Source organism: Lissotriton helveticus, chromosome 10, assembly GCF_964261635.1.
Source record: "Lissotriton helveticus chromosome 10, aLisHel1.1, whole genome shotgun sequence".
In the NCBI taxonomy this organism is placed as follows: Eukaryota; Metazoa; Chordata; class Amphibia; order Caudata; family Salamandridae; genus Lissotriton; species Lissotriton helveticus.
Window position 1 is genome coordinate 1,074,907,225 of NC_136071.1, and position 14,781 is coordinate 1,074,922,005.

The window sequence follows — 14,781 nt, forward strand, 5'->3', positions numbered from 1 at the left end:
GTTGACTTGTCGCTTTATGGTCAGTTGGCTGTTGAGGATGTTGCCAAGGTTGCGTGCCTGCTCTGTTGGTCTGGGTGTTGGTCTGAGTTCTGATGGCCACCAGCAGTGGTCCCATATGAAAGTGTTCTTCCAAAAGATCAGTACTTACATTTTTTCAGAGCTGAGTCTAAGGCATTTGTCTTTCATTCATTTTACTACATTGTTCATAGCATTTCTGAAGTTGGTTTTGGCGCTGGGGGAGTCCTCGGTGAGTGAGAGGTTTGATTGAGTGTAATCTGTGTAGGAGACTATGTTGACTTCATGGGATATGACAACGTCAGCGAGGGAGGTCATTTAGACATTGAACAAGCTGGGACTGAGGGATTATCCTTGGGGTGCACTGCAAATGATGTATTTTGGTGCAGAGGTATAGGTAGTCAGTAGGATGCTCTGTGTGTATCCTGTAAGAAAAGAGGCAATCCACCTGAGGGCATTTTGCTGTATGCCGATTGTTAGATTTGGGGGTCTCTGGTTGCCACAGGTAGATACTTGTGACACATAGGGACCCTCGCATCTAGTCAGGATGAGGGGATTACACTTCCAAAATAACCCCTGCTTGGTAGCTTGGCACGAGCAGCAAGACTTTTTCTCAGAGGCGTTGTGTGTTAAGCAGTTGTGACCACATACATTAACCCAGTGACAACACTACACATGGACACCACACATGTTTTATATCAAAAATAAGTAGACTTTATATAGAGTTACCACAAGACCATAAATAACAAAAATACACAATACTATTACTTTAAGATGGTGGATTTAAGCTTAGTTCAGTTCAGTACTTAGATGCGACACTCTGCGTCAATGTACCTTAGGTTGTGTTGCACTTCCACGACAAGCAATGTCGCAGCGATGGGAAATGCGGTAAAGTTCAGATACAAAGAAATAAAGACGTGAAGATCTTCCGGATGCGGCATGCTTCTCGGGGATGCAAGAAGTTCTCGATTCGATGAGTGGACTGCAGCGGCGACACCCTGACCATGTTCTCTGAGACAGTTAGGATTATAAACATGGAATAATCTAACAGCCCAATCTGGCCTATGGAGAACAGATAGCCTTGCAATAGTGAAAAACGAAAATGGCTATAATTCACTATTAGGACATGCCACACACATCAGGGCTTGTCCTACCTTATACTTACAATGCACCCTGCCCTTGGGCCTACCTTAGTGGTGACTGATATGAAGAAAAGGGAAGGTTTAGGGACTGACAAGTGGGTGCACTTGCCCAGTCAGCATGACAGTACAAGACTGCACACAGGCTCTGCCATGGCAGACCTTAGACACATTTTACAAGGCTGCTTCTGTGGGTGGCACAACCAGTGCTGCAAGCCCACCAGTGGCATTTGGATTTACACGCCCTGTGCACACTCAGTGCACTAGACTAGGGTCTGACAAGTAAACCAAATAGCCAAACATGGAACCACTGATTAATACATCAATTTACAATAGGGAGCACTTGCACTGTGACACTGGACAGCAGTGGCACAGTGCTCAAAGCGTCTAACTCCAGCAAAAATACATGCGGCAACAGCAAAAATGGAAGGGAGACTCACGCCAATGGTGCCATGTCTAACACAGATGTTGTGGAGTCTGTTGATGAAAGTGTGGTGGGAGATAGTGTGGAACGCAGCAGAGAGGTCAAGGAGGATCAGGCCACCTTTTTCTGTGGTCAAGGAGAGTTCTGATGTTGTGTGTGGCAGCAAACAGCGCTGTCTTAGTGCTCCGGTTGCCACAGAATCCTGATTGTGAAGGGTTGAGTAGGTGGTTTTGTTGTAGGTGTTCATTGAGTTGTTGGTTGATGGCTTTCTTCAGTACTTTGGCTGAGTAGGGTAGCAGGGAGATCGGTCTGTAATATTTGAGATCTCTGGGGTCAGCATAGGGTTTCTTTAGGAGGGGTCTGGCCTCTTCATGTTTTCATCTGTCCGGGAAGGTGGCTTTGGAGAATGAGGCCTTGAGGATGCTGATGAGTACCATGCTTATTGGGTTGGTTCCAAGGTTGAATAGATGGTGGGGCAGGGATCAGTGGGTGGGCGTCGGAGATGGTGAAGTGAACTATGGCATGGTCCATCAAGATGAGTTCTGTGATGTGGCTGTATTTGATTCTGTCTCTTGTGGGAAAAATGCAGTGCATACATGAATCTTTAGTCTCAAGACCCAGGATGAAATTAAAAAGGCTCAGTTATTGAATCTACCACAAGCACCCTTTTAAGTCTACATTGTTGTTTGTGTACTAAAAGTGTTCCTATGCTGTCTAGTTTAGGGTCAACAAAACACAAAAATATACAGACAATCAAACTGTTACCCCAGACTCATCATTGTAGAAGTAGCTATTGATGCAAGTGTTTAATTTCATTGTGGCTGAACTGCCATACTCATGATACAATTGTGTGTCCAACAGGGGGTTGTTTACTGATGAAACAACCCGACGCTGACAGGTCCTGTAGCCCAAAGTGCACCCAGCCCCACTCGTACTGTACAGAGGTAAGTACCACTACAATTGCAATACTAGTGTAACCCATTACTCCTGTTGCAGAACACTGACTCCCCATTTTCATTATTACTTTCAAAAGTACTGCTCGAATAAAAAAGCGAAGTATTGCCAAAAGATAGATTAATATAACTAGATATTTGGATTTCACACCAACCCACTTAACTTGAATTATAATTTGCAAACAGTTTTGCATATTTTAAAACATTGGTTCCAGATTTTTGTATTCTCTAGCTGTTTTCCAACTTTTTTTCATTAGCCTCCCGCTAACAGTATGCTCTTCACTGCTATTAAATGTCACAATATTTAGTGTTTTCTGTTATATAATAAAACTCAGCCAGTGTTGCCCTTCCGGCAACCACTCATCAGAGTAATTCTCTCTTTCATCCATGAATAGTGTTGTCTTCTGTTTTCTCATTTAGGAAGCTCACCACTCACCGGCCAACAAAAACTCTTTGTGTTTCTTGCTTCATGCAGGGTGGAACGTGTGGGTGTGAAGATGGTTACACCGAGGTAATGTCATCTGATGGCTCACTCACCCAGTGCACCGTCATTCCTGTTGTGGTGATCCCAACCTCTGACAACAAGAAAGGAGACGTGAAAACAAGCCGGGCAATCAACCCAACACAGCCATCCAGTAGCCAGTCAGGAAGAGGAGGAAGGACGTGGTTCTTGCAGCCTTTTGGATCAGGTAAAATCCAAATGTTGCCATTTGTTTTTAAGTCCTATCAGGGAATGTGCAGAGAATAATCGTTTGGAGTGGCCCTTAAGCATAAATGGTGTACCAGCTTTAGACATATGCTAATTGTTGGGGTGGATTAAATCTTTTACAAAAATACAATTGATTAAAAAAAGGTAAGAAGCTTTCTGCCTCCTTGTCAGAAAGGGTGAGGGGCTTCCCACTGTGACACTCGTTCTCCTTCACAGCACCCCACAAGTCAGCTGAGAATTCTTCCATGACAGCTACATTATTTCTAAATTCATTAGACTCTTAAATTCCTGACTCACAGGTCTAAAGGACTGGATTTTCAGCACTAAACCAACTTGGTACATGGTTTTCAATGTTTAGAAACTCCCTCTAAGCCTAGAACTTTTGCAGCTTTTCAGATCACAGCTCCTTGAAGCATACTTATTCCTAGCAGGTACTAGTCGAAATTACCCTATAGATAAGATCTAGAAACTCCCTCTCTCTTCCAGCTCTTGTACTAGTCCTGGGTATAGTGAATCTACTTAGGGGCAGGAGCAAAGCTTCTGCATTATTTATCTTGCAGACATCAACTTTGAAGGGTCAATGGGGCAAGAAATAGGTATTTAGCAAGAGCAATTATACACATGATCCTTGATCCTAAATAAAACTGTATGAGATTCCTACTGTACATGTACTCTACTACAAAGGCATTGACGTCTCATCTGAATCTCTTTATTCCAGCACATGGGTCTGCATTAGGCTTGGCAAAGAAAACAGAGTTACACCCGAAATAACAACAAATTGAGGCCTGATACAGAGGAGCGTGTTACACTTACTCTGTTAATTCTGCTATAAACAGCAAGCTTCGTGCAAGTCATATCAAAAGCCAAAACAATCCCACCAAGGAACTGGTCTTTTAGACTCCCTGTACTTCATTATGCAAAGGATCTTATCATTTTGGACCACACTAAAAATGGAATGCAGAGAGCACTGGACCAGCTAAATGCCTATAACATTTGTAATACACTCACTGTTAACACTGGAAAGACTAAGGTTATGATATTCGGCAACTACAAACATAAGTTGAATCAGCAATGAAGGTTTTAACCTACAGGTATTAACTGTAGTCAATAGTTCATCAAACTACAACAACCTGACATTATGGTTCTCCGAAAACCGCAAGTATAGTGTACATCTAGAAGTATTTTAAGAAAAGAACGGCTGCAGTCACAGTTGCAATCTGCAAATGAAACAAACACCTGCGTAGCCTATAGGCCGAGGTAATAGCTCAAGTTGTGCGTGCCACACTATTGCCTGCTGTTTCCCATGGTCATCAAATTTACCATGGGAAACTATCAACAGCCATAGACAAGATGCAGGTACATTTCTACTCTTCTTTTTCTTTTAAGTTCAAAGAATGTTTATTAGTAAGATATAACAGCATGATAAACAATTGTACAAAAACAAGAAAAGTAATAAGGGTTTAGATAATACATCAAGAAAAGTAGTGAGGGTTGAAACAATATATTAATTAGATTGGAGAATAAACATAAAAGTAAAAAATATTCGAAAAATAATTGGAATAGCAACAATAAAGGCATCAAAAATCGCATGAAAATTACAAATGGGAATAAAATAATATATAACAAGTTATAACATTGTAACGGTTGTAGATTATAAAGATGTGAACATAAGTGAGGAAGTCATGGAGGTTTAGATACTTCTTGTTTTATTGGGAGGACTGAGGGGAGACGTCTAGCACTAGCATCAATAAATAGGACAACCGGTTCACATAACTGCAGACGTTTAGGTGCTAAGTGTTGTGGGTATACGAAGGTAGTATCTAATCTATGATTATAACAAATAGCATACCACCATGCGTGGTACATTTCTACTCTTCTATAACACACAAGGCAGTCACTGAATCTTACTAGGTAAGAGCTAAAGTGCAAGGCACCGCATATCAAATATTACTACTCATTAGACACTGCCGACCCAGGAACTCTAAAGAAGGCCCTTCTTAAGATGTAGACATCTGTACATAATCTCTGGGGGTCATATCTAGCAGCTGTTGCTAATGACTTAAAGATCAGTCTAGACTCATTCTCTGCATTAACTGTTACACCATCGTCCATCAGGTCTGTTCTGAAAAAATAAGTTGTGGCCATTTCTCGTACTGGTATAGAAAAAATAGGAGATGCTCCTTATGCAAATCTAATCATTCAATCTTACAAAAATGCAAAGATTTCGCATTATCTTAAAGACTCTTAAAATAGAATGACTAAACGCTCAGTTTTATGCCTTAGGCTAATGACCCTGCCGATCCAAGAAAATCGAACAAACTGGGCAAAACAATTGATCTGGCAGCGATGGAGATTTTATGATTACAGACAAGAATCAATGTTTCAACTATTATGCTGCTGCCAAGCATTTTTAAAAGCATGACACACTTTATTGAGACTTATGTTCTTAACCCACGGAATTCACTCTTGTAAGGAGGCCTGGGCATACTGCTTAAGTAGAAACATTCTGATCGGCCTCTCGCGGTTTGAGAAATTTATAAAAATCTTGCATGTTGCCATGAACTACCCTAACGCCCTTGCATATTAGAGGGATCATTTTGTCTACGTTAGGTGTCTAAAATAACATCCTCTTTGCACAAAACGTATTTGCATGTACTTCTGTTTTATACATATATTTACATTTTATAGAATATTGCGATTTTAAATGGTGCTATTGTACCAATTTGTATTAATTGATGCAGTAAAGGTTTTGTACATACAGCTGCAAATCCATCTCAGGAAGGCCTGCTAGGAACTGGAGGCTCCCGGTCCGAAAAGGGCGCTACTCAATAAAGAAATTGTGCTTTTCGCTCAAAGGGTGTGAGCTCAAACTGGTGCCCTAGGTGGACAGCGATGAAGGGATGAAATGGCATTAAATAATACATGGATCCCATAAAGCCATTGTATTTGTCGGAGGTATAATATATCCAAAGCTACAGTGTTAAAGGACGAATTACATTTGATATATATTGTGGAGCAACAATTCTATTTAACAAGGTCCAGAGTTCAGCAGAAAAATTGAAAGAGTTTAGGAAGGTGGCTAATCGGAGCAATTCAGAAAAGGGGGTGGTGATGAACAGAGTGTCTGAATTAAGCAGACCACTCTTACCCAGTCCAAAGATCAGGGCTTGATCCATCACCGTTATTTAGCTCACTGCCCCATCCCAGCTCAGAACCTGGCTATATGCAAATTAGTCTGTCCCTGGCCCAGTGCATCATGGGAACAGGGCAGACCAAACTACCAAGCCAATTCTTCACCAGAAAGGATAATCGGAGCAAACAAAAGAGAGGATTTATCATGCATGACAGTTTTCATGCTTGTGCCCTCAGCACAGTAGCTTACCATCTGAAAGTGGGTTATTAATTTGGAAGGCAAAATATTACTAAGTTAATAAAAACACTCTGGTTAGGTCTCAACACACAACTCAGAGAAGCACTGCTAAACTTGTGGGAGAAGGTAGGTAAGTAAATAAAAGTACATCTGACTGTGCATTCCATTCAGAGGAGATGTTCTGATGTGCTTTTCTTTACTATTAAGGATCAGCATGAGGAAAGCATGATGCCCACAGACAGAATATATATATATATATATATATATATAAATATATTATATATATATATATATATATATATATATATATATATATATATATATATATATATATATAAAGCTCAGATGCAAGAAGCATGCAGCACTCACGGGGGACTGTTCCAATGTAGTTTATTGGACAAACACACTAAGACGCGTTTCGGCCACCGCCTTTCTCAATTAGAATCCAGTTGAGAAAGGCGGTGGCCGAAACGCGTCTTAGTGTGTTTGTCCAATAAACTACATTGGAACAGTCCCCCGTGAGTGCTGCATGCTTCTTGCAACTGAGCTTTGTCTGTGACTGGCGTGGTACCGTCTCCCGCCATTGTAAGCACCCGGCCGCGAGTGAAGGAGAGGAGACGGACCGTGAGCCTTGATATATATATATATATATATGTATATATATATATATATATATATATATATTACCTACTGGGGGTCGTCAGTAGGTAGTTATAGTTAGGACTTATTAGCCATAGGAAATCCTCAACATTCTATTTGGAATAACTTTGGCACCGGTTGACGAATCTTCGCGAAATTTTCAAAACTTATGGCCCGCTCTGGTCCGCTCCTATCCTGAAAGTCTCCGGGTGATTCCTCAAGCAGGGGCTGAGAAAAAAGGGGGTCCCAAAATGTGTTTTCCCCATGCAATTTCCCGTAGGAACCTTTAGTCGCAGCTACAGCCCGAACCGCTGAACGGAATTAAACCAAATTTGGCAGAAAGGTAGACCTTGGTTCAGAGTCATGTCTTTTGGTTAAATGGTGTAAATCCGTTCAGTAGTTCCTGAGAAAATCAGAAGTAAAATCATAGTGATATCTATGGCCGTGCAGGACCTGTGCACCCTGCCGAGCATGAGCTGTATGCTAATTGGCTGTCAACACCCCAAACCAGGAAGTGTTGGCAGCCATCTTGTGCCCCGGTAGAACCGAGGCACAAGAAAACAGTAAAACAAACGCGCAAAACGCTAAAAGGGGGCAGGATAGAAATACACTGACCCCTAGGCCTGCTATTTTAATATAATAAAAGACACACAGTTGATTGATGGAATACAGAACAAATCAAAACATTCAACCCCAGTCAAGAGATCTGGGTTAAATCCATCATTCTTTTTCTCAACATGCCACCCCAGTTTAGACCTGGCCTTGTCCAAATCAGTCTTGACCCTGTGCCTCATGGGAACAGTCCAGCCCGAACTGCCAAGCCAGGTCCTCGCTAGACCGGAAACTAACCCTGGGCGTAGTTCGCATAGTAGCGCTATACGTAGCTATGCGATGTGCACTTCGCACTATGCACGCTATGCATAAGTATGTGAACTGCGTAGTGCAGTAGGGAAAATGCTATTTGCACTGATTGCACAGTGCCGGATGCTTGTCTGCACTGTGCAATCATTGCAAACGGCATCTTGCACAGTGCAAGTGGTCGTTTTCTGCTGCTCAAATAGATTTGTACTCAAGCGGCAGCTTTCTCAACGCGGACTGGTAGTTTCTCATCACGAGCAGTCGCGAGCATGCACATAACCACTCGTAATGTAAAAACTGGCCTCCCGGCATTGAGAATCTCGCCTGGAGGTTTATTTTCACTTGCAATCGGCAACTTGATGTTGCTGATCGCGAACGAGGAAAAAGTCTCGCCAGGATGGTGATTTTGCTCGCTCGTGGTTGCCAACTTGACTTTGAGGACCGTGACCGAGCAAAAAATGCCCGCTACCCTATGCGTTTTTGCACTGTGCTACGTGCAATTCACGTAGCGCGTAGTTGCGCAACCTACACACACACTCGTTGAGTGTAGAGTAGTGTTCCACCCAGGGTTACCGGAAACAAGCATCCTAGGACCGGTTTCAGAGTTTTACCACTCATCAGCCTGGATAGCTTGAATCTAGTGGCACAGTGAGACCGGAACCCACATCTGGGCATAACCGGCGCGCTTAGGGTGGGAAATAGTTCTTTTTATGTTTGTTGCCAGTCCAGGGAGGACCTGACCTGGTAGTTCGGGATGGACTGTTCCCATTGGGTACAGGGTCAAGACTGATTTGCATATGGCTGGGCTCAAATTGGAATGGCATCGTGTGCAAAAAAACGATGGATTTAGGCCCAGCTCTCTGTACTGGGGTGAATGTATGACATTGTTCTGCATTCTGTCCATCAAATGTTCTTTTTACGTTTGTCACCCCGAGTGGAATGGGTATGCCCACACGTGTGTCCCGTGCTCTCCATGCCACTGGAGTCAAGCTGGCTGACGATGGGGAACACCTTGAAACCGGTCCTAGGATGCTTGTTTCCTGTCTAGGGAGGACCTGGCCTGGCAGTTCGGGCTGGACTGATCCTATTGGGCACAGGGTCAAGACTGATTTGCATATGGCTGCGTTCAAACTGGAATGGCATAATGAGAAAAAAAACAATGTATTTAGGCCCTGATCTCTGGTCTCGGGTGAATGTATGACATTGTATTGCATTCTCTCCGTCAATTGTTCGCTTTGCTAATTTAATACATGCTTGGAAGTAATTGGGTTATTGGTTGAGAGGGATGAAAGCCCCACTCAATCAACAACCATAGTCCTTGTCAGGGTGAATCACCAAAGTCACTTAGGGCCCGGTTATGACTGTAGCTGTGCATCACCGGGTCTGCCCTGCTGCCGCACCGCCAAAGCTGTGGTCATTCCGCCAACAGGGATTATCAGTTTCCTCCTGTCTGGTTGGCTGTTCTTTATTGTTTCCACAGTGGTGGGAATGCCAAAAACAGTTCCTGCATGGCATGGACTGAAAAGTCCATGCCGTCCAGGAACAGGGGCACATACACACAGGAGGGTACATGTTGTGACCTTCTCTGTGTACCCTTTTGCAGAGGAGGGACAGTTTCCTTTCTGCCACAGTGTTTATGGTTGAGGAACTTCCATAACACCGCCGTCAGAGAGGAAACTCATAATATGCTTGGCGGGACCAAAGGAGACCTTTCTTTGGAGTGTGAAAGTTGTGAGGTCCTTCAAAAGGTGTAATCACAAGTATTTTCCCCTGCCATTTTGTAAACATTTGTAAATTAGTGCATCATATTTAGTAGTGTGTGTGTGATAAAGTACTTTTCTTTTTTATCAGAATGAGCACTGGCCGGTCAATAATTTTTGAAGTGTTGTTTACAACATGACCACCATGACAGCCAACACCTCGGACCCCACATCCACCACCCACAGCAACCCCCTGCTCACCTGGACTAACATCAACGATGACGACACCATCAAAATCGTGAACACCATCCACTCCGGCTCCCCGTCAGACCTGTGCCCACACCACATCTCCTACAAAGCCAGCGCCACCATCGCACCCCATCTCCACAAGGCCATCAAGATCACCTTCGAGACCGTGACCTTCCCGGAGAGCTGGAAGCACGCCGGGATCAACTCCTTGCTCAAGAAACCCAAGGCAGATCTGAGGGACCTCAAGAACTTCCGGCCCATCTCCCTGCTCCCGTTCCCAGCAAAGGTCATCGAAAAAAACATCACCAAACAGCTGAACCGCTACCTCGAGGAGAACAACATCCAGGACCCGTCCCAATCCGGGTTCCGCAGCAACCACAGTACCGAAACTTCCCTCATCGCCACCACAGATGACATCAGGACCCTGCTGGACAACGGCGAAACAGCGGCCCTCATCCTCCTGGACCTATCAGCCGCCTTTAACACGGTCTGCCACCGCACCCTACGCATATGCCTCCAAAACGCAGGGATCCGAGACAAGGCTCTGGAATGGACCACCTCCTTCCTCTCTGGCAGAACCCAGAGCGTCCGCCTCCACCCTCCGTTCCGAAGCCTCCAAGATCATCTGCGGCATACCCCAAGGTTTATCCCTCAGCCCGACATTGTTCAACATCTACATGGCCCTGCTCACCCATGTCGCCAGACTGCATGACCTCAACATCATCTCCTACGCCGACCACACACAGCTGATCCTCTCACTCACCAAGGACCCCCTCACTGCCAAAACCAACCTCTACGAAGAAATGAAAGCTGTCGCCGAATGGATGAAGAGCAGCCGTCTGAAGCTGAACTCAGACAAGACGGAGGTCCTCATCCTCGGCTCCCCCTCCTCAGCCTGGGACGACTCCTGGTAGCCGACCGCTCTGCGAGCAGCACCAACACCCGCCGACCATGCACGCAACCTTGGGTTCTTCCTCAACTCAACGCTCATCATGACCAAGCAAGTCAACGCTGTCTCATCCTACTGCTTCTCCACCCTCCGCATGCTCTACAAGATCTACAGGTGAATCACCCCTGACACAAGAAAAACGATCACCCAGGCCATCTTAAGCAGCAGGCTGGACTATGGAAATGCCCTCTATGCAGGAGCCCTGGCCAAAAACACCTCTGCCCGCATGATCCTCGACATCCCTCGACACAGCCACATCACACCCCACCTGAGAGACCTGAACTGGCTGCCCCTCAACAAGAGGATCACCTTCAAGCTCCTCACCCAAGCACACAAGGCACTCAAAACCGGACCAGCATACCTCAAAAGACGACTCACCTTCTACACCCCGAACCGCCATCTTTGCTCCGCCGACCCCACCCTCACCACCATCCCCTGTATCTGCGGAGCGACCTCCGGTGGCAGATCATTCTCCTACCACGCCGCCAAGACCTGGAACACCCTCCCCATCCTTCTACGGCAGACCCAAGACCTACTAACCTTCAGGAGGCTACTCAAGACCTGGCTATTTGAGCAATAGCAGCACCCCCCCTAGGGCCTTGAGACCCTCACGGGTGAGTAGTGTGCTCTACAAATTTCCTGATTGATTGATTGATTGATTGACTTCAGAGTTCTAAGTCTGTAGCCCACAGCACTTCCCCTGAGCAAGCCTTGGACAGCTCTGTCTCACTTTCCTGAGAGTCAAGTGCTAGAAAGCTCCCCTCTTTGGGGATATGTAGCACAGAGGTCTTAGGATACTACTGATGAACTACCCCTGTTACTACAACTGCAGCCCATTTCTCCCTGTCTAGGACCATTCTGACTTGAATTTCTCATGGTTAGGATTCAGAATAGTAAACCCAAGAGAGAGTACCCCACTAACACCAGGGAACAGGGTACAGTGACAACTTAGTCAAAGGGAAATCCCTGGGTGTGCACTGAAGCAAATGCGTGTTATATTGCTATGTGTGTTTTACCCAGTCATACACTTATTCCTTGTAAGTACAGTTAAGGGAAGACATTCTATTTTAAAAAAAAAAAAAAAATTTTAAACAACCAAAGTAGATTTCCACACTAAAAATCAACGTTCACAATCTTTTTAATATTTTTGTAAAAAGTGAAGACCTTACTTCACAAAGACATAAATAAAAATTCAAAGAACACTCTTTGAACAAGTATAATAAAAATCAATTGACAATTAATAACAAATTATTACACATTTTATCAAAAAATCCATATCACAATCGTAAAGGTTATACAATAGAAGAAAAACACATGATCAACATAAATTCAATTCCTGAAAACAATGAAATACTTTTCACAACCCCCTAGCACTGTGGCCCTAATATTCTCCTGCCACTATTCTTGTAGATCCACTGGTCTTTCTTTAATATTGGTGGTGTAGTAAACAGTATCACTAATACATGAGTATCTGTTACTTCCTTGACCTTCTGTAGATTCTAATAAAAGTTTGCGTCGACGCGTTTCGGTGTTATATTACTTGATGTTGTAACACCTTCATCAGAACCTGCCGTCTCTTTGGGGTCACCGGCTTCTAGAATTGTATTTAAAAATCTCTGTCTTGAGGAGTCTTCTGAAGGTCAGTAGGTCTTCGGTCTGCCGTAGGCGGGTGGGGAGAGTGTTCCATGTCTTGGCAGCCAGGTGGGAGAATGATCTGCCGCCGGCGGTCACTCTTCGGATGCGTGGGGGTAGTGTCAAGGGCGTGGTCGGCGGAGTGGAGCTGGTTGGTGGGGTGTAGAAGCTGAGTCGGCTGTTGAGGTATGCTGGTCCGGTGTTGTGTAGTGCCTTGTGCGCGTGGGTGAGGAGCTTGAAGGTTATCCTCTTGTTGACAGGGAGCCAATGCAGGTCTCTCAGGTGGGGTGTGATGTGGCTGCGGCGAGAAACGTCGAGGATCAGGCGTGCGGAGGCGTTCTGGATACATTGGAGCCATTTCAGGAGTTTGGCTGAGACTCCTGCGTAGAGGGCATTTCCGTAGTCCACTCTGCTGCTGACGAGGGCCTGGGTGACTGTCCTTCTTGTTTCAGTGGAGATCCACTTGAAGATCCTGCGGAGCATGCAGAGGGTGTTGAAGCAGGAGAAAGAGACAGCATTGACCTGCTTCGTCATGGAGAGGGTGGAGTCGAGGATGACCCCTAGGTTGCGTGCGTGGTCAGTGGCCATTGGAGCTGTTCCTAGCGCGGTCGGCCACCAGGAGTCGGTTACAGGCCGAGGGGGTGGATCCGAGGATGAGGACCTCCGTCTTGTCCGAGGTCAGCCTCAGTCAGCTGTTTCTTATCCAGTTGGCGACGGCCTTCATTCCCTCATGGAGTTTGGTGTTGGCTGTGTGGGGGTCTTTGGTGAGGGAGAGGATCAGCTGGGTGTCATTGGCGTAAGAGATGATGTTGAGATCATGCAGTCGGGCAACGTGGGTGAGCGGTGCCATGTAGATGTTGAACAGCGTTTGGGTGAGGGATGAGCCCTGGGGTACGCCGCCAATGATCTCGTGGCTTCAGAGCGGAAGGGGGGAGGCGGACGCTCTGTGTTCTGCTGGAGAGAAAGATGGTGGTCCAGTCCAGGGCCTTCTCTTGGATCCCGGCATCATGGAGGCGTGTTCATAGTGTGTGGTTGCAGACTATGTCGAAGACGGCTGAAAGGTCTAGGAGGATGAGGGCTGCAGTTTCTCAGTTGTCTAGCAGAGTTCTGATGTCGTCGGTGGGGCGATGAGGGCAGTTTTGGTGCTGTGGTTGCTGCAGAACCTGGACTGGGACGGATGCTGTTCTCCCCGAGGAATCTGGTAAGTTGTTTGATGACGGCCTTCTCGATGACCTTCGCCGGGAACGGGAGCAGGGAGATGGGTCGGAAGTTATTGAGGTCCTTGGGGTACGCCTTGCGTTTCTTGAGTAGGGCCTTGATCTCGGCATGCTTCCAGCTCTCTGGGAAGGTAGCTGTCTCGAAGGAGATGTTGGATGGCTTTCCTGAGATGGGGTACAATGGTGGTGCTGGCTTTGTTGAAGATGTGGTGAGGGCATTGGTCTGACTGGGATCTGGAGTGGACGGAGTTCATGATCTTGATGGTTTCCTTGTCATTGATGTCGGTCCAGGATATCAGGCGGTTGGTGCGGGTGGTGGTCGTTGGGGTGGCGGTCTCGGTTGTGGCTGGGGTGGTCGCGGTGTTGAAGCTGTTGTGGATGTCTGCGATCTTGCGGTGGAAGAAGGTGGCCAGCGAGTCGCACAGGTCGTGTGAGGGTGGGATTTCGTTGATGTTGGAGCTGGGATTGGTGAATTCCTTCACGATGTTGAAGAGCTCTTTGCTATTGTGTGCGTTGTTGTCTAGCAGGTGTTTGAAGGAGCTTCTTTTGGTGGATCTGATGAGGTGGTGGTGTCTGCGGGTGGAGTTCTTGTGGGCTGCGTAGCTTTCTGGTGTTCGTTCAATGATCCAGCTCTTCTCTAGCTCTCGGCAGGTTTGGTTGGAGGCCTAGAGGTCTTCGGGGAACCAGCTAGCTTTCTTTCTGGTGTGGCTGTTGCAGGGTGTCTTGAGCGGGGCAAGGGTGTTGGCGCAGTCATTGATCCACTGTCTGAGGTTGCGGGCTGTGACGTCGGGGGCGGTCGGGTGTGTGGGAGGGCGGCAGGCGAGGGTGGTGGTTAGCTGTTCTTTGGTGACTTTGCTCCAGCAGCGGCGAGGCATCTGCTGGGTGCAGTGGTGTGTGGTGGGTTTCCAGAAGGTGAAATGGATGCAA

The 14,781-nt window shown here is 46.0% G+C and overlaps 1 protein-coding gene across 1 annotated transcript in view; it reads left to right on the forward strand.

Moving 5' to 3' along the window:
- THSD7A (thrombospondin type 1 domain containing 7A) overlaps positions 1-14,781 on the forward strand; it is a 1,031,465-nt gene that overhangs the window by 973,283 nt on the left and 43,401 nt on the right. Inside the window, exons 24-25 of the mRNA XM_078663785.1 lie at positions 2,440-2,522; positions 3,007-3,220. Of these exons, the coding sequence (XP_078519911.1) occupies positions 2,440-2,522; positions 3,007-3,220 (297 nt within the window). The remainder of the gene's footprint in view (positions 1-2,439; positions 2,523-3,006; positions 3,221-14,781) is intronic.